At 53.7% G+C, this 17784-nt stretch overlaps 2 protein-coding genes across 9 annotated transcripts in view; one reads left to right on the forward strand and one right to left on the reverse strand.

The window, feature by feature from the left end:
- The window catches only part of BIN3 (bridging integrator 3), a 52706-nt gene extending 50411 nt beyond the window's left edge, over positions 1–2295 (forward strand). For all 7 annotated transcript variants that reach the window (XM_075556520.1, XM_075556526.1, XM_075556524.1 and 4 more), the window contains one exon: positions 1400–2295. In XM_075556520.1, the coding sequence (XP_075412635.1) occupies positions 1400–1546 (147 nt within the window). In that variant the 3' untranslated portion in view covers positions 1547–2295. The remainder of the gene's footprint in view (positions 1–1399) is intronic.
- CCAR2 (cell cycle and apoptosis regulator 2) lies at positions 2199–15788 on the reverse strand. Of its 2 annotated transcripts, none has more exons than XM_075556518.1 (21): positions 15634–15788; positions 14673–14766; positions 14318–14409; positions 13822–13913; positions 13502–13616; positions 13217–13346; positions 12941–13037; positions 8615–8734; positions 7389–7611; positions 7187–7300; positions 6722–6885; positions 6163–6334; positions 5854–6084; positions 5525–5746; positions 5009–5153; positions 4781–4863; positions 4302–4448; positions 4065–4176; positions 3770–3958; positions 3441–3646; positions 2199–3282 (listed from the first exon to the last, which is right to left on the reverse strand). In XM_075556518.1, the coding sequence occupies exons 2-21, from the start codon at positions 14728–14730 to the stop codon at positions 3238–3240; spliced, it is 2757 nt and encodes a 918-aa protein (XP_075412633.1). In that variant the 5' UTR covers positions 14731–14766; positions 15634–15788; the 3' UTR covers positions 2199–3237. The 2 variants fall into 2 exon arrangements, with proteins under 2 accessions (XP_075412633.1, XP_075412634.1); XM_075556519.1 differs by lacking the exon at positions 15634–15788 and adding an exon at positions 15075–15303.
- Between the last annotated feature and the right edge of the window lie 1996 nt (positions 15789–17784).

Below are 17784 nucleotides of genomic sequence, written 5' to 3' on the forward strand. Positions count from 1 at the left end.
GGCCCCTGCCATCTTCTCCCACCCAGGCTAGTGGACAGGCCAGCAGCTAATAACGCTAGTGCCTCACTGCCTTTTCGGTTCTTGGGCTGGGTGTCTGGCGCCCTCCAGTGGGCGTGCTCGTTCCTTGATATTTCAATCTGCCATCTTTGGAGAAAATGGGTGTCAGGAGCACTGAACCGGCAGCAGCCCCTGCCCTGGATACTGTGTGCATCTAGGAAATGACGTGTGTGGGGTCCTGGGAGTTGCTCCCCTGACCACGGAGGAATGGTTAAAAGAGGGAGACCAACGTGGTCCCTGCCTCCCTCCAGGTCACCTCACGCCCCTCCACCTCCATCAGTATTGCTCACGGGAAACACCAGAGGGCCCGAGCCTAGGCATGCCCAGGTTGGAGCAGTGAGCACAGGGATGCCCTGTGACAAGCAGCGTGGGGGCCGAGGGCTGTTGACTGCCTCCTCCCCACCGGCTGCACTGCCATGAGTCACTAGAGAAGTGAGCATTCCCAGCGACCAGTGACTCACCAGTGCAGTGCTGCTCGAGGGGGGCGGCTGGGCGCTAGGCAGGGCCTGCGCCAGGCCCCCGTCCTGTGGTAGGCTGTGGGAGTCTGGAGGCCCTGCTGCCTGGAAGGGCCTCGGAGCCTCCTCCCCTGAGAGATTGCAACCTGAGGGGTCAGATCAGGATCATTCAGCAGTGAAGCACATGCTGTCCCTTGGTTCGGAGGAAACGACCAGCAAAACTGCCATCTGCAAGGTTGTAGATGGCAACTGCCCAGCCCTCTGCACGCCCCAGCCGCCTTCCCTCTGCCGAGCCTCCACACTAGGCAACCCGTGTGAACAAACAGAAAGAAGGCTGCCAAGCACACTCAGCTTCACGCTGTGGAAGCACAAGCCCACAGCTTCCTCCTCTGGGCAAAGGCCTCGGCCTCTCTCCAAGCCCGCTCCTCGGCTTCCCCAGAACCAGCGTCTGAGTTGCTTCCGCTCCTCAGCCCTGGTGCTGGGTTGCACCATCTTCCCTCTGCCATCTACTGGAGCCCACACCTGGCTCTGGCTGCTTGGCCAGAAGCAGGAGTGGTCTGAGGGTGGAGCGTCCTTGGGCAGGCCACATCCCCCATACACCTAGGACCCAGCCCGGCCCTGGAGTGGGTGTTTCTGAGGGCTTAGTGCTGGGGCTTCACTGCTTCTATGTCACCATGGGAAATAGGGTGAAGGAAGATAGTGGGGACCTGGAACCAGGCCTGTCAGGGCCAACAATGAAGGGAAGAAACTCGTGGCCCAGTGCATATGGACATGGGCCTGCTTTCCCACCTAGCTACTGAGCCGATGGTGGGGGGGGGGGGGAGGTGCTTTGGGGGCTGGTATCTGTAGAACCTAGTACCTGTCACCCTCCCTTGCCCCCTACCCAGGTTGTGTACTACTCAGAAATGCACAAGATCTTCGGAGACCTGACCCAGCAGCTTGACCAGCCAGGCCACAGCGATGAGCAGCGGGAACGGGAGAATGAGGCCAGACTGAGCGAACTCAGAGCCCTCTCCATTGTGGCTGATGACTGACCGCCAGGCTCCCGCCAAGGACCTATGAAATAACTTCACTCTTCCCACATGCGCCTATCTGAGGTCCCCTCCGGGGGAAAGGGTGGCAAGCAGCAAGCTGGGGCTAGCTCTATCCCTGCACCTCACCCACCCTTGGAAATGAGCGTGTCTTCCCTTGAGTCTGCCGGGAGCCCCCGCACTGTGGCCTCCCCACTGATTGAACACCCCAGGGGCTTTTTTATTCCTGTAAGAACTGTCCAAAGTACACCCTCCAGGCCTGGGGCATAGCCACCATCAGCCCTTGGCAGGCATGGGTTTGTCAGCTGAGGGTCTCAGCCCTGTGTGTGCAGCTACATCTCATCTACCTCCAAAGCACCCTCCTGGGGAGCCTCTGACACCACCACCACCTTTTTTTCCTTTTTTAAAGACTCACTTAGGAGGCCCATGACACTGCCCTGGGGGACAGACCCTCTGTGGTTCCCCCAAGCCAAGGGAGAGGGAGGCCTCCTCCCCAAAGCCTGCCGCCCCTCTCCCCCAAGCCATCTCTATCCCTTAGGTGCGGTATAGAGAAGGGTCCTAGGTAACTAAGATTCAACTTCTGTAACTGTCAGAGGCCACGCTAAATGTCACCAGTAAATCACAGACCTCAAAAAACAAGCAAACAGAAAAAGAGTGGGTTTGTCTCTCACCAGAAATTTGCAATTTTATTTTTTTTCAAGTAAAGTTTTCAATAAAATGTCCATGTTGTTAGAGGAAGGAAAAAAAAACAACATTTTTCCTGGATGCTGCTGCCCCCTGCTGAGATATCAGGGCATCTACAACTCTGCTCCATCCACAACCCTGGCCTGGCCCAAAGGTGGCTCTCACTGCCTGTCCGCCCCCACCCACTGCTACTGCTGACAGAACCTGAAGGGGGTAGGACAGGCAAACCCAGGGGAGGAATGGGGGAAAAGCTATGGAGGACACTTGGTTTGTTTTTGACTTTGGTTTATTTAAAAAACAAAAAGCCAAAAAAAAAACTTTATATATAAAGTCAAACTGAAACCACGGATTATGGAAAGAGGTGAGAATTACGGGTAACAGGGAGAAAGGCCAGGCCAGAGCCAATACCACATTCTGAACACGGGGAGAACCAGGGGGCTGGAGGTGCTGGTTTCTTCCGGCAAGTCTGGGGCAGCTGGGACACAGCGTCCTGCTGGCAGCAGAGCCCAGCACTGAGCCCTTCTTAGCACAGCCATTCCAGAGGTGACCTCACCAGGCCTCCTCCCCAAGAACCCGCCGCTCCTGCCGCCTGGCAGGGTCTGTCCATCCAGGTTACAGGGCTCTTCTTAACCCCAAGCCACATTCCCTGTTTCCTCAGTCTGTGGACATACTGGAAAAGCCTTTTCCGCCCCCACTGATTCTAAACTGGAAGAGGGCACGAGAAAGTCAGCACGAGACTCAAAGGTCCCAGGAGAAAGGCCAGGGGAGTGGGCAAAATGACATTCTAGGGCATGAAAAGTGGTGGATTTAGTAGTAACTGGAACCGGGCAGGGTTCCTCACTGCTCGGTCCCACCCTGACAGCTTGGCTTCCCTTAAAGAGGCTGAGCCTGGGGCCAGCCTCCCTGCCTATGGCTCCTCTGTCCTATCCAGCGGCTCTCTGCTACCAAAAGGGCTCTAACTCAGACTCCATCGCTGACCTCACAGGATGGCCGCTCCTGTGCGTGGCCCCTCAGTTGGTAGGTGCTGGCTCCTCTTTCTCTACCCAGCTGTCGGCCTGTAAGAGATGTAAAGAGAATGACGACTCCCATGAAGGAACCGGGCAGCTCTAATCCCCTAAGAAGCCAGGGCATGGAGGGGGAGAGGATGCATGGTGCACACTGGCTCTAACTGCAGTGAGGAGGGGACTTCTGGAGCCCCGGCTCCGCAGCTCACCTTCTCCACCATCCGCTGCATCTCCAGCTGCAGAGGGGTCAGGCGCCGTCGGAAGTTCTGTAACAGCCGTTGAAATTGGTTCTTCTGTCGTTCAGCGGTCCGGGCTGTCTCCTCAGCCTCAGCCAGCCGTGTCCGCAAGTCCTGCATCTCGGCTGCCAGTGCCTTATTTGTCACTTCAGTGGCTGAGAACCGGGTATGGCTCTCCTCTAGGGGCAAACCCAAACGCCTGGGACTCAGACCTGGGCTGGAGTCCGGTGTGGGTACTGTCTCCCAGGAGTCTCAGGACCTCTCCCATGCCGAGTTAAGTCCACAGGGCCCAGGCCACTCACCCAGCTTCAGCTCCAGGGTGTGGATCTTATTCTCCAGGTAGAGCCGCCCGCTGTCCTGCTGCTCCGCTCGCTGCAGCAGGCTGCCCACGTTGATCAGGCTGCCGTTGTGGGACACGAGGCCTTCCTGTTCTGCAGGGACAGCACCTGGCCGTGGGCTTTTCCCAGGAGCAGGGAACAGATCCAGGTTCCCTACAAGAAGCCAGGGCACAGATGAAGGAAAAGGGATTGCAGCGGAAAGAACAGCCTGCCCCGCCCCGCCGTCCCCAAGTGAAGGCCACCAGGGAGCAGTACACACCAAAGAGCACCTCCTCAGGAAGTCCACCATCCATGCTCTCCTGGCGGCTGTACTGGAGGCTCCGGTACTGGCAGATGTTCTGGGTCACCACCCTGCTGACCAGCTGCTTAGCCTATAGCAAACATACACCCAAGATAGCCTATGGCCTGCGAGACGTTGGAACTAAAGCCTCCTGGTTCATCCAGAGGAGCAAGGTGTCTATGCTTGATGGGTCCACTTCAGAGAGGAGGGACCTACCTGCTCTGCACTGAGCCGCAGCCCCAAGGTCAGGAGGATCCGCTCCAGGTCTCTCCGGTGCAAGTAGCCACACCAGTTGGCATCAAAGAACACAAAAGCAAGCAGACAGTCCAAAGGGAGCACAGCAGAGGGATCCAGCTCCTTGGGCTGCCAAGGGAAACACAAAGGTGCCCAGGCCACTTACAGACTGTCCTCACAGGGGCTGCTGCCCAGGACGCAGCTTCCTCCACTGAGCTGCTTAACTAACTTCACCAAGCCTAAGCAGAAACCCCAGGGCCGTCACCACAAGTACATCCTGACAGAGATACTGAAATGGTCTGGGTCCTATGAGGTGCTAATCCAGAACTACATATGCTGCCTCCACAATGCCAGAGGTCCCCAGTGTACTCGCCCGGTGCGGGGTGGGCATGGGCACGCATCAGAAGCCTTGCTAAGTTTCACTGACGGGGAGGCCTGGGGAGGGAGAAAAGCTGTCTCACCATGTCCTGAAGCGCAGAGAATTCCATCTCCGACTGGTTTGAGGCAACAGACCGTACTTCCGAATCCTCCAGCTTTGTTCCTGCTGCAAGAAAAGCCCAAGATGGACATGGCCCCAGAGGCCACCTGCCCCAAACTCCATCGACAGTGATGACAGGAAACCCCTTACAGTTCAAGCCCAGAGGGCTCCCAGGAGCCCCTTTCACCCCCCACCCCACCCCCCGGCATACCAAACTCCTCTTCTCCGTCATCTCGCAGGAGCAGTAGGTCTGGGTCCAGAGCCATCTCACAAAGGTCCTCCGAGGCCTCAGGCCGGGGCTTCTCCTCGTCCTCGCCCCCAGAAGACGGGGGCTTGGGCACCAGGCCGTCTTCCTTCTAGAGGAAGTGGACCAGCATGAGAAGGAACGGTTAGCTGTGACCGCTAACACACAGTAGGGCTGTGCCACCCAGCACTGTGCGAGGGCCCCTGGACGCTGGCCTCATCGGTGTAGGTGATTTAGTTACATAAGGCTCCGCACACCAGAGAGATCCAGCCAGGCACCTGGGATTTGCCTCACAAGTCAGCCTCGGTGCCTAAGAATGAACCTTCCTTGATAGTTCTTAGGCAAGAAAGCACCCATATGTCTTTTAAAAGGTGGGAGGAAAGTTACATTGTTTTAGTTAACCCCCAGGTATTTAAAACCCCCGACTCTGGCTGCCACGGCCCGTCCGCACTCACTGCCCGCCCCAGCAAGGCAGGCGCTCACCAGGGGGGCATCTGACTCGGCGACCACGCTCTCGTTCTGTGCCTCCTCCTTGGGCTCCTGGGACACCTCCTCCTTGACGACCACCTCCTCCTTGGCTGCCTCCTCCTTCTCAGGCTCAGGCGGAGCCACTACCTTTTCAGGAAGGCTCAGCAACGTCTTGTAAATCCTGTAGCCAAAATCCCGCTGCAGCATCTCTAGAAACAGCTCAGCCAACACCATCACCTGTTGGAGGGGTAGGGGGTGGTGGTTAGCTTCAGGGGAAAAAAGATGTTTTCACCACAGCACACCGTACCTTCTATCCCACAGCCTCCCCAAGAGTCCAAGCCTACCTCAAAAGAGATCCTTTCCTTCAGCCTCCGGTCCTCCACAATGCCATAGAGAGAGAGGTTTGCACAACCCGGGCGAGCCACCAGGGCAGGTTCCAGGGGCGGCGGGGGGGCCTCCGGGAGGTCAGTGTCTGCATCCTGCTGGGCGGGGCCTTCTGGGTTCTCTGCATTCTGCTTCGAGCTGTCTGCCGCTTGCTCTGATGCATCCACCGCCTGCTCGGGAGCCTCTGTTTCCTACAACGAAGACAGAACATACTGACCATCTGGGCTCAGGCGCCTACTCTCCCCCGTCTCGAGAAGGCTCAGCCTTACCGAGGGCGCCTCCTGAGGCGGGACAGCTGCTTCTGCAGCTTTCTGCTGGCACAGGGTCTCCCACTCCTCCAGAGTCGGCATGATGGTCCAGACATCCGGCAGGTACACCACCACTGTCTGGAGCCGCCGGGGGGGCCCTGCCTGCAGGTACTGGAACTCAGCAATGCGCCACCTGCGCACAGAGAACGAACAGCGATGTGCTGGCCCGTACACACAGTCACCGCCCCTGGTGGACGCCGAGCTTCCCGAGGGCAGACACTAAAGGTAGACAGGCCCAATCCTCAAGAAGATGCTAGTCCACAAGGAACCACCCGCAAGCAGTCAGCCTTGGGGCCAAGGCAACAAGGAGCGCTGACCGTGGCTAAGGACATTGTCAGCCGCGTCCGATTAGCTGGCCGCCAACACTCAACTCCCTAGGCCGGCTCCGCCTGGGAGGCAGCTGGAGCGGTAGAGTCAGGGGAAGTTGGCGCAGGAAACCGAGGCGAGGCGCTATGCTAACCGGACTAGAAAGCAGCGGCAGTGAGCTCGGCACCACCAGAGCTTAAGGGCGCCCACTCACCACTTTGTGCAGCTGCTCAAGTCGACGCCCGTCTGAGCTCGCGCACAGCGGATGGCAGTGCGGACTAGCACCTGTGGGTCAGCCTTGGGGTCAAGGCCGTCCAAGGAGGGAGACCACTCACCCCCAACCAGCACTGCTTCTTCATCTTTCCGGCCCAGCAAAAGCTGCCGAGAGAGATTAGGGTCAAGAAACGAAAGGCTAGATGCCCAGGGCCTCCCACTCCAAGCCTGCCACTAGTCAGGAATGAAGGCGGCAGCATGTGGCAAAGACGTCGCCATGCTGGTGGCATTGCTTTCTGACAGGGAAGACCTCACCAGGGCCCCGTTGCCCCGTGGGCAAATGGGGGAAGTTCACCCCTGAAATGCCACGCTCCTGTGAGGTAATGATCAAGAGCTAGCAGCTGAAAACCTGACAGGGAGTGGACTTTGTTCAAAGAAGATCGTGCCTCCCAGCTCTAGTCCTTACCTTAATCTGCTTCAAAGGGTGCTCTGGGGCCTCCCTAGGCTCGGCCATGTCATCCACAAACAGCATGCAACAACGATACAACTCCTCCAATCCCGGGGACGAGAGCAACAGAACCTGTGCAGAGGCCGCACAAAGGAGCACGCTGGAGAGCCATGTCCACCTCCAGTGGGAAAGCAGAGGCCCCAGACTCTCTTCGTCTCACCTTGGAACTATACGCAGGGTCAGTGTCTGAAAGGGTGGGCTCAGCACCAGCGTCTGGAACTGACTCCTTCTCAGAAGATACCTGGATTCGGCTCGGATGATGGAGGGAAAAGGGCTGGTTCAGAGGGAAGGCTGACAGCCAGCTCAGGTGAACGGCCAGGAAATCGGAGGGGACCAGGAGGCTGCGGTAACGGCGCTGGAGTTCTAAGAAGTCACAGAAGGGGCTGCAGAAAGCAAGCGAGAAAATTCAGGTTAAGACTACAATCACGAACAGGACTTGAAAACTAAATTGGGCTAATTACCAACTGGAAAAAGACTGTGTGCAAAAATAGGGGAAAGATGGATCAAATTTGATCAATAACAATTCTAAATCTCTGTATGAAACACTGAGTCAAACAGGGGAGGGGTGTACCAGGTGTAATAACTCACAGGTGTAATAACTCAGGTGTAATAACTCACTCCTAAATCAGTAACACATACACACAGAAGGAAAACCGTCCAACAAAACACTGATTAAATTGACAGCAGTCAGTACTTAACAGAAAAAGATATCAGACTCGGAAGACCATGAAGGAAATGCTTAATCTGACTATAATTAAAGGAATGCAAATTAGACTATCATTTGTCAGCGATCAGATTGGCAAAGATCAGAAAGCTTGATTAAGACAGTCTTGGCAAAATCTCAAGGGAAGTCCTTGGTGGTCCGTTGGTGAGAGTGTGACCTGATAAGGCCTCTGTAAGAGAACCCAGCAGCACCTAGCAAAGCTGCAGCCCAACCGGAACTGATCCCAGTGACATACTGCACTGACGAAAATGATGTGCCAGGTTTGTAGAAACTGACCACTGAAACGAGAGCCGGTTAAACTATGGTTCACTGGAATACTGTGTAGCTAGTTATTAAGCTCAATGCCATGGGATGGTAAAGCTGCCTCAGAGAATTTGCTAGGCTCTTATTTTGACCATAGCAGGTGGCCAGGTGCTTCTTAGGTGTATTCCAACCAGCAACCTTTCAGCTCTCAAGTGAGCACGTGACCACGACATCACCAGGGTCTTTAAAAAACATAGAGTAAATGCTGAGATGGGTAAAAAAGCCAAGTCCCCAGCAGTGTGTACAAAAGGGTCCGTCTGTGCCCTCTTCAGAGAATGCTGTGGCCCTTCCACAGACTGTCTCATCTACACCAGAAACTAGCCCTTGGCCAGTGTCACCACGTCAGCCTCATCACTCACCTGTCGACAGTGTAGGGCGTGAGATGGACCCGGTAGGGAGGCAGGTCGTGCCTTGGTTTCTTAGCACCCCAAGGCTCTCCTCCAGCCCGCTGTTTGCGCTTCTTGGAGTCATAGTCATCACTAGCAGTTGGCAGACCAGCCAGGGAGAAAAACCACATTGTTATTCAAATGCACTCAGTACAAACTGGAGACTGGCTAGGAAAGGAAACATGGGAAGCCATCTGAATGCTTAGCGTTAAAGAAGCCACGCCAACAGCCGGCAAACGGTGGCACTCGAACCTAAGTGCATGGCACACTACATACATGTGGCTCTGAAGTAAAATTGCAAATGAAAATAAACCTAACATAGTTCCATTTACACATTTTAGAGGATATTCAGATAATGGTAATTTCATTTGTTTGTAAAAATGTACTTACAGAGCTCGATCAATTTTTAAATTGCTCTAAAGGACAGGATTGGCTCTCCCATCTCAAGAGTGCCGACCCCTATGACAGAACATTATAAAGGGGCACTTCAGCAGATACTTAAAAGCTCTTAGTAACATAAACAATATCCAGATATTGAGCAAAAGACATACTAACCAACATTGTATACAGTAGGGCCTCAGCTGTATACAACTTTAAAAAACTAAAAGGAAATGAAATGTTCAAGAAAGATGCCTCTGATCAAGCTGATCAACTTATGCAGTTTTTCCTTTCTTTACTTCTCAATTTTCCAAATTTCTAAATTGAAACAAGCAAAGTGATCGAAAATACACACAAAAACAAGTCAACAAAAAAATGCATACAGTGTTAGACGGTCTCTGTGCATGTTTGTAAGAGACAGTCCCTGCAAGAACCCACTAGCAGTGCACACAGACATTCTCAAACCCTTCCCTCCTGACATCCACTGCAGACTGCATCTCAGGAAGTCGGTCCAGAGTCACGGTGCGCACAGAGCAGAAGGCATTCAGGCAAAAGTTGAGAGTAAGAAAACCACAAACATCCATCTTATACATCAAATAACTCCAGTCATTCACGGAGCCACTGAGGGATAGGGATTATCACGGTGATATTATTATCACTTAAGATTATCGCTGCAACATGAGAAAAGGTGTACTGAGACCACACAAAAATATTACATTTCAAATGGTCTGTATGTTATAGAAAAAACACAAGAAAAAATTTTTGAAAGAAAAATACTAAAAGAGAAAAAAAAATACTAAAAGAGATGAATGACAGTAATTACTCTTTTCAAACTTATTTTCTAAATGTCTTTAAAAATGCCTACATGTTAACAAATACTGCCCTGTGTGGCAGTTGAATTTTCTATCATGGCACCGATACTATATAAATGTGATAAATCACTTACTTTGGCATTAGTATTAAGAGGAAGAACCCTACGATAAAATAATTATTTATAAATTATCAAGGTTCAGGGGGAGGGAAGAACGGGGAGGGAGGGGAAAATGAGCTGATACCAAGGGCTCAAGTAGAAAGCAGGTGTTTTGAGAATGATGATGGCAACATATGTACGAATGTGCTGGACACAAATGATGTCTGTACGGATTGTAAAGAGTTGTATGAGCCCCTAATAAAATGATTTTAAAAAAAAAGAAGAGCCTTAGAACAGTAGCTCTCAACCTTCCTAATGCCACCACGCTTTCATACAGTTCCTCGTGTTGTGAACCCCCAAAACCATAAAATTGTCATTGCTACATCATACCTGTAACTTTGCTACTGTTATGAATCAGGCAACCCCTGTGAAAAGGTCATTCGACCTCCAAAGGGGTCGAGACCCAAGGTTGAGATTCGCTGCTTTAGACCTTTGGGAAATGCCAAAGAAGGGGAAATCCCCCAGGCCTCAGCAAACCATCTGTCCATTCTTCATGGCCAGGGAGAGGCTAACTGGGGAAGGGAGGGGTCGGTAACATTTTGCCAGGTTTCTCTTCTTCCTGTTTTAGGCCTTCCTGGGTCATTTCTGTGTCGTCTTTAGACTCCTGAGTGACAAAGTTGATTATGTTAACTCAAGGTTTGGGTTTTTTTTATTTGCCAATAACTGCCTGGCTAAGTGCCCCATCCTACAAATGCCCACAGATCCTGCTCTTATGGGACTGTGGGGCTTCGATGATCTAACAAAAGAACTGTTGCAGTCATTCAGAAAACTCTCAGCGGATCACCCCAGAACTGGCGTGAACCCAACAGTACGTTCCGGAAACCCTGAGTCAAGCTCCATGGTCCACCAAATCCTCTGGCCCAGTGGCTGGGGGTGCTCTCATTTCGGGAAGTGATGGGAACAGGGTGAAAGAGGCAGCACCAGCAGCAGGCCAGCTCCACACACCTTTCTGAAAGCCATGGCTGTGCCTCACAAGCAGCCCAAGGAGACATCGCTGCCTCTACCACACGGCCTGAAGAGTCAACACTAACACTGGGTGCCCAGCCAGAAAGCTGAGGCCACGGATCCCTTTATAAATTAACCCTTGTCCCCAACCTGGCCCCTCCACACATACACAAATGCCATCTACTTCTTTTCTTACTACCAATTCTCTACCTATCCCACCTCTCAGCAGTAAGCTCTCCTTTCTCTAGAAGCTATGACGCTAGATGGTGATGTCCAAAGTAATTAAATAAGGTGGGCCTCCCCATGACAATCAAATGCACCAATCACCCACAAGACAGGAATTTGAACCGGCAGTACAGTGACTTCCACACACGTCACATGCTTGCTGTGCTTTTTCCCACTGAAACCTTTCATAAGCTCACAGCATGTCGCAGGGAAACTAATGTCCTTGGAAATGAAAGACCAAGAAGATGCTGGACCAAGGGAGGAGGACTGGGTATGCGCAAAGTACCAAGTGGCTTGATAAGGTGATAAAGCGTTTCCAGTCCTGGAAACACAAACAGCCCTGGCTGTCAGGAGCTCCCCTGGAGAGGTCCCCAGTACCCGCCTGGGGGGCGCACTCTGGCTGCAGCAGCACTGGCTGCAGCACTCCAGCTCGGGCTTCCTCTCCAGCCTGCTCTATGCTCCTCGGCCATGTTCACACGCGGCCTGCGTTCTCAACCCAACCCGGCACCTGGGAGGAGGGCTGGCCCACTCTTGGGAGAATTCATGTTTCAAATGAAAGCTGCCGCCTGAGGGGACTTCCTGAAGTGAGGGAAATGTTCTATGCCCCAAGAGAGGGAAGGTTGTGTAAAATTTCCCATTTGTCAAAATTATCCAGTACATTTTAATCTATGTAAGTTAGATCTAAAATAATGCAAGCAGAGAGCAAGCAGTGGGCGGAAAAGACGGGAAGGATGCTCATAATGACTGACAGCTTGTAACACCATTCTGTTTACTCTGCATGTATCTGCAAGTCCCCATGCTAACAATAAAATGAACTCGGAATGACACCACCGAAAACCCAAACTCACTACCATCAGATCAATGCTGAGTCATGGCAACCCTATAGGACAGGGTAGAATTGCCCTGGTGGGCTTCCGAGACTGTAATTCTTTACGGGAGTAGAGGCTCCTCTTTCTGTCGTAGAGTTGCCAGTTTTCGAACTGCTGGCCTTGTAGTTAGCTGCCCACTGCTAAACCCACACCACCACCAGAGCTCCCACACAGAACCTGAGCAAGCCTTCCACCAGTCGCGGGCTTACTGCCTCTGGAAAAAAGCAGAAGCTTTGAGAGCCATGGGAGAGTGCTGACTAAGGAGAACAGACAGCAGGCCCAGCATGCAGCGATTACACAGGATTGCCTAGGAACACCCCAACCACCCAGGCTTCCTCCACACTTGGCCCAGGGAGAAGCCTGTCACCTCCAGGAAAAAAGGCCTCAATTTCTAGGCACATCAACAAACACATGCATAAAGGAACGAGTCTGCAAAAGGTTTGTGGAAAAATAGAATTAAAGGATCATGGGATTTTCCCATGAACTTTGGGAATCCCCTTGTATACATTTTTAAACTAGAAAATAATACCCGTTACAATGGTACTTTTGTGACACTATTATTTTCTTGATAATCTAATTCTCGGTATTGCTCTTAAGAGCTAAAAATAAAAGGAAATTTTCCTATTAACAAGTATCTCAAAATGGCACCTCGAGGAACATTGACTGTTTCAAGTTCCAGTCTCTGTAATACACGGTGCTTCAAAGCACTGGCTGCAGAACAAAGAATTGAAGGATCATGGAATTTTCCCACTAACTTTTTGAACCCTCCTTGTCTAGTTCAGTGGTTTGTATATTGTAGGGCAAAGGGACAACGATGTCGCTGCAGAAAGAGAACCTTGTGTTGAGAAGTAGCAAAGAAAAGGACGTTGCTCCCAGAGCAAACCAAACACCTTTCCTCCCTGGTCAGCTTACCTTCGGCCCTGATCCAACCGTCCATGAGGACCCCGAGCAGGAAACCTGTTCAGGTGGCTCAGATGAAGTGTGTGGGATGTTTGGAAGAGACTCAGAGCTGCAGAGAAGAAGTGGCCAGTGACACAAAACCCTCAAATCCTTGACAGCCCTCCCTCCCTGAGGTCCAGTGCCCAGTAATACCTACTTCTGAGAGCAGCCATTCATCCAGAGGAAACCCCCACCCCCCCCCACCACACACGCACAGCCACACCCCAATACTAAGCCGCTTGTACTCACGCTTCTGAGGAAATAGCGGGGGAATTCGGTGAGGCTGAAAGATCAACTGAGGCTGAGCTCCCAGGATCCCTTGCTTCTGGCCCAGAGCTGCCACATGCAGAAGGGGAGGTGCTGGCGACTTCAGCAGGGGCTGTGGGAAAGGGACCAGGAAACTTCAGAGCATAACAGAACTGATGTGCTCACGACCTTGGTCAGATGCCGTGCCAAGCCCTCCACAGAAGTACAGCTCTTAGCCTGCTTCCCTCCCTCCCCTTTCAGATGCACAAGCCAAAGAGAGAGGAGTACCTGGTTGGAGAGTGTTTGCACCTTGACAGCATTCCAGGGCACTGCCTGACCTGGGTTGTATGCAGCCTTCACCAGCACCTTCTCACCCAGCTGGGGCAGCCGGCCCTTCACCACACTGCCAGCATATAAGCCGGGAGGCCCAGTCAGTGAGAGACCATGGCCAAGTCACCCTGACTGTCCCCCAGGAGGCCCTTCCCATCAAGATTTCTCACACCTTGCATAAAAACTGCAAAGCCACGGCTTTAGAGGTGCCCCCACCAGCATGGTGACAGAATTGAACCCAAAAAGCTTTGCCTGCCGGGGACCAGCCTCAAGCCTACCTTATCTGAAAAAAGACCTCGTCATCCACCACCCCAAAGTAATCGTGCAAGCTGGTAACAATGCCAGTGAAAACGCGCTGCTTCTCGCCACCCTGTGAAAATGGGCAATTTAAAAGTAATGGGGATTAACTTGGACAAAGACACACTGGGCCACCCTCTCCTCATCTTTATCCGCCACCCAGCTCACTCAGACAACCAAGAAGAAGCACATGTGTCTGGTGAACAGCATCCTGCTATGGGATCTGCTCATGGCCCACAACGTCCCGGGTTTCCAGGTCTTCCTGCATGCCAGGTGTACTAAAACTTTCCCAAGAACTAAAACTTACTTACGACCTCCGAATCTAAGGGTGGCAGGGTCATCGCCCCATACTGGCCCATTACCAGGAGAGGAACCAGGAAGGAAGAACACCAGGTGATACAAAAGAGCAAAGAGCGCCAGGCAGCCAGGAATGCTGGCAGAACCGCAGGGCTCCGTAGAAAGCAATGCCTCGCCTACCTGCAAGTGCCTGGCATTTTGGGACAGTTCTGTGGCCACCGGAGGAGTAAGCAAACCAGGAGGGGGACCCAGAAGGGATGTTGAAGCCGCGCCTGTGGGGACAGAGAAGCCATCTTTGGACCCCACAATCACTTCCAGGACTCTAGTGCACTAGAGGAGGTGGTTAAAACAAAGGCACACTGACTCTCACCAACCCCCACAGGATGGCCCTGGCACCTGGGAAGCCTTCTCCTTTCCTATTAGCCAATTGATCTCCACCAGGAGGACCCTCCCCCTCTCCCCCACAAAGCCACCTTCTGAAAGTCCAAAGCACATAGCTCCCAATACAGTGCCAGGTAGGGCGGAGGGTGATCACCTGAGAAGTTACGACCCCCTGGAAGCGGATTGAGCCGCTGGCGCTTAAACTGGGACATTGGGAATGCCGTCCTTTTCAGTGTCGTGGGGGAAACCTTCAATCAGGAAAGAAAGATTATCAACTCACGAGGAAAATTTCCATCTACACCCCCCCCCGCCCCAAAAAGGGAAACTCTTAAACAACTAAAAATCTTAAGAGATAAACGGGAAGCAAGTGGAGTGGGTGAGAATGACTGGAGAAAATGAGACTAGCTGGAGGGGCAGGAAATTAAGTAACTGCCCTCACAATAACCTAGTGGCAAGCTGGCGAGTCGTGCCATTGACCGAGAAGGAAGCTGAAGCTCGGCGAGATCAAGACCTGCCCCAGGCCACAGAACCACTGAGTGACAAAACCAAGCCTCACACTCAGGTCTCCCAATCGCGAAGCGCCCCTCTCACTAGGTCACGCCACCCGCGGAGGGATGGGGGACTGGGGGTTGGGGAAGCAGCTGGGCAGAGCTCCGTGACATTCATTCATTCAAAAACATCCGCCAAAAATGCTCCACGGCAGGGCCTAGGAAAATGGAGGCTGCCAGGGGCGGAGAGGAGACGGTGTGCGCCCCGGAAGCCAGGGCCGCCGTTCCCCGGACAGGCTAGCGGGAGGGCAGCGCTCCGGCCCGGACGAACGCGAGCCGCGCTGCGCGCCGCCCTCCCGCTCCCGCGCTATGAGGCCCTCGGCTCCCGCCGCCGGGTCTCCGCAGCCGGGCGACGGCGAGGCCACCGTGGGAAGGCCAAGGCGCGCGGTTTCTCCTCCTCCCGCCCGCCCCCAGGGCCGAGGCCGTTGCCAGGGAGACGGGGCTGGCAGTCCGGGGGGCTCTTGGCCCCGTCCGCGAGCAGCGCATCTCCGCCGCCTGGCCCTCGGGTCCCTTGGCCAGAGGAGGGGGGCCCAGAGGCCGAGGAGCGGCGGCAGGGCCCCAACCCACCTGCGGGCCAGCGCCGCGACACCGGGGGACAAAGACACCCGGAACCACCGCCGCCGCCGCTGCCGCCGCCGCCGGAAGCGCCTCTCCGGAACCGCGACCACTGGTCGGAAGCTGCCACTCTCCCGGATATGGTCCCTCCCCCGTCTCCGCCGACCTCTCCCTTCCCCCACCCCGGTGGCCTTTCCAGCTCCGACTGTGCTGCGGAAGTGCGCCTTCCCCGATCGCGCGCGCCGCGCCTCGGCGGTGCCCACACTCAAGTTTCCCAGTGGAAAAGCGGCTGCCGCGCTTTAGTTCCGAGGGCAAAGACAGCTTCAGTGTCTGGGAGGCAGTGCCCACCGCCACCACCACCCCCCACCCCCCCGCGTTCTGGAAGCCCCCCTACACAGCCAGAGAACCGGTCCTTCCGGCCCGGAGGAGAACGCTGGATCGCTGGCCGTTTCTAGGAGAAAGTGTCAGTGGCTGGGACTAGGGGCGCAGCGAGGGTAAGCAGCGCCGCCCAGAGCAATCTCTACGTTGCACCCACACCCACCCCCAATCTCCCGATGCAAAGACATTGATAGAGCTACTAGTCCGCAGAAATGCCACCACCACCCCATTGCCCAGCCACCTTAACCAGGCGCCTTTTAATCTTTTTGGTGCCCTGGAATGCCATTCCGTGCCCCATCTGCGGAAGCGAAGGGAGTTGGCCCACTCTACCCCACACACCACACCAAGCCTCCCAGTTTCTGGGTCCCTCTAGGAGGCCAGATGCTCAGGCATCCTCCCTGAGGGTGCCAGATTGCAGTGGGCCCCACTCCCTGCTGTTAAAGACAATGAACCGGCCTGCAGTCAGCTAGTTGGTTCCTGTCTGTGAGTTGAGCCTGGGAACAGGTCAAAGCATCTCTGTGACACCAAAGTCAAGCTGCCATCCTAAATCTAGGATCCGCCCATCTTGTCACATGCCTACCCCCTATCCCCCCTCTTCCTATTGCGTGTATGTCCCTAGACCACCCCCTCTCGTTGCTGTATAAGCTATAGTGCAACCCCTTCCTGTGATGTATGTCTTTACCTGTAATCAGTGGGCTTGCACACCCTCAAAAGGTATATAGGCCTGGGTTAGCAAGAGAGCTCTCTCCCCGCCTCTCTTGTCGGCTCCCTCTCCTCCCATTTCCCTTACCCCTTGTCCTTCTTCCCTTCCCCCTCTCTCTATGTGGACCACCAAGCGGGGCTGAGGTGAGCATGCTACCATGAATTGTGTCTGACTCCATTTATTTCAATACTTCTCTTCTATCTCTCATGCTCTCTATGACTTTACTATAATCTTTACTTATTATCGCTGTACAATTCCGCCTACCGGCCCCGTAATGATGTGTTAGGGGCTGGCTTCCCCTGGCAGCCAGGGTTTCCACCTTTCTCGATGCACACAGGTAAGAGCTAAGTAATAGAGACCCCTTGTGCTATTTCGGCAGGGCAGTGATAATTTAGTTGTAGAAGCCTTACCGTGGGTGTGGGAGACCTGAGCACATTCCTGGGCCAATGGGTCTCTTGCCCACCACCACCTGCTCTTTGTTGCTATGCTAGTGAGCGGGTTCCAACAGAGCAGGACTGTGAAGAAAGGCCTGGCGATCTAGTTCCCTGTCTCAGTCACTGTCACATCCCCCACCTGACCATGATCAGGGTATTTCTGTTGTGCATAGGATCTCTACGAGTAGGCACCGACTCACAGCACCTAACCACAACACTGAGCCGACCTTTTGAGAACTCTAGTGAGCCACTCCCCTCAACCCCCAAATGTCATGTTCTAGTAGCGGCTGAAGTCCTCTAACTTCAGGAGGAAAATCGGCAACAGTCTAAGGTTCATTCCAGAGAGGTGGTGGTCAGACACACCTCTCGCCAGCCTTTCAGCGGTTCTGACATCTGCCATCCCGTCCACACAGCATCCCTTACCTCCAAGCACGTTCATTCATTGCAGTAGCCACTCATAGAGCACACTTGTGAGTTAAGAGGTTTATTAAGGAAGTTACAAAATAAAACTCTGGGGCAGGAAGCATGTAAGGAAAGTCTAGATGACTCCCGCCAAATCCAGGCACTTAGTCCTGAATTGAGTTCATGTTTTGGAAACAAACAGGTTGATTTTTTCCCCTAAACCCTGCATCAATCCCTCCCTACCTC

Source organism: Tenrec ecaudatus, chromosome 8 (assembly GCF_050624435.1).
Source record: "Tenrec ecaudatus isolate mTenEca1 chromosome 8, mTenEca1.hap1, whole genome shotgun sequence".
Classification (NCBI taxonomy): Eukaryota; Metazoa; Chordata; class Mammalia; order Afrosoricida; family Tenrecidae; genus Tenrec; species Tenrec ecaudatus.

Excerpts from the sequence above, each read along its gene's own strand:
- CCAR2 (XM_075556518.1), bottom strand. The coding sequence starts at position 14,730 with ATGTCCCAGTTTAAGCGCCAGCGGCTCAATCCGCTTCCAGGGGGTCGT. Across the intron at positions 13,914-14,317 it reads AAAATGCCAGGCACTTGCAG|GGTGGCGAGAAGCAGCGCGT; the intron begins GTAGGCGAGGCA and ends CCATTTTCACAG. Across the intron at positions 13,038-13,216 it reads CCCGCTATTTCCTCAGAAGC|CTCTGAGTCTCTTCCAAACA; the intron begins GTGAGTACAAGC and ends TCTTCTCTGCAG.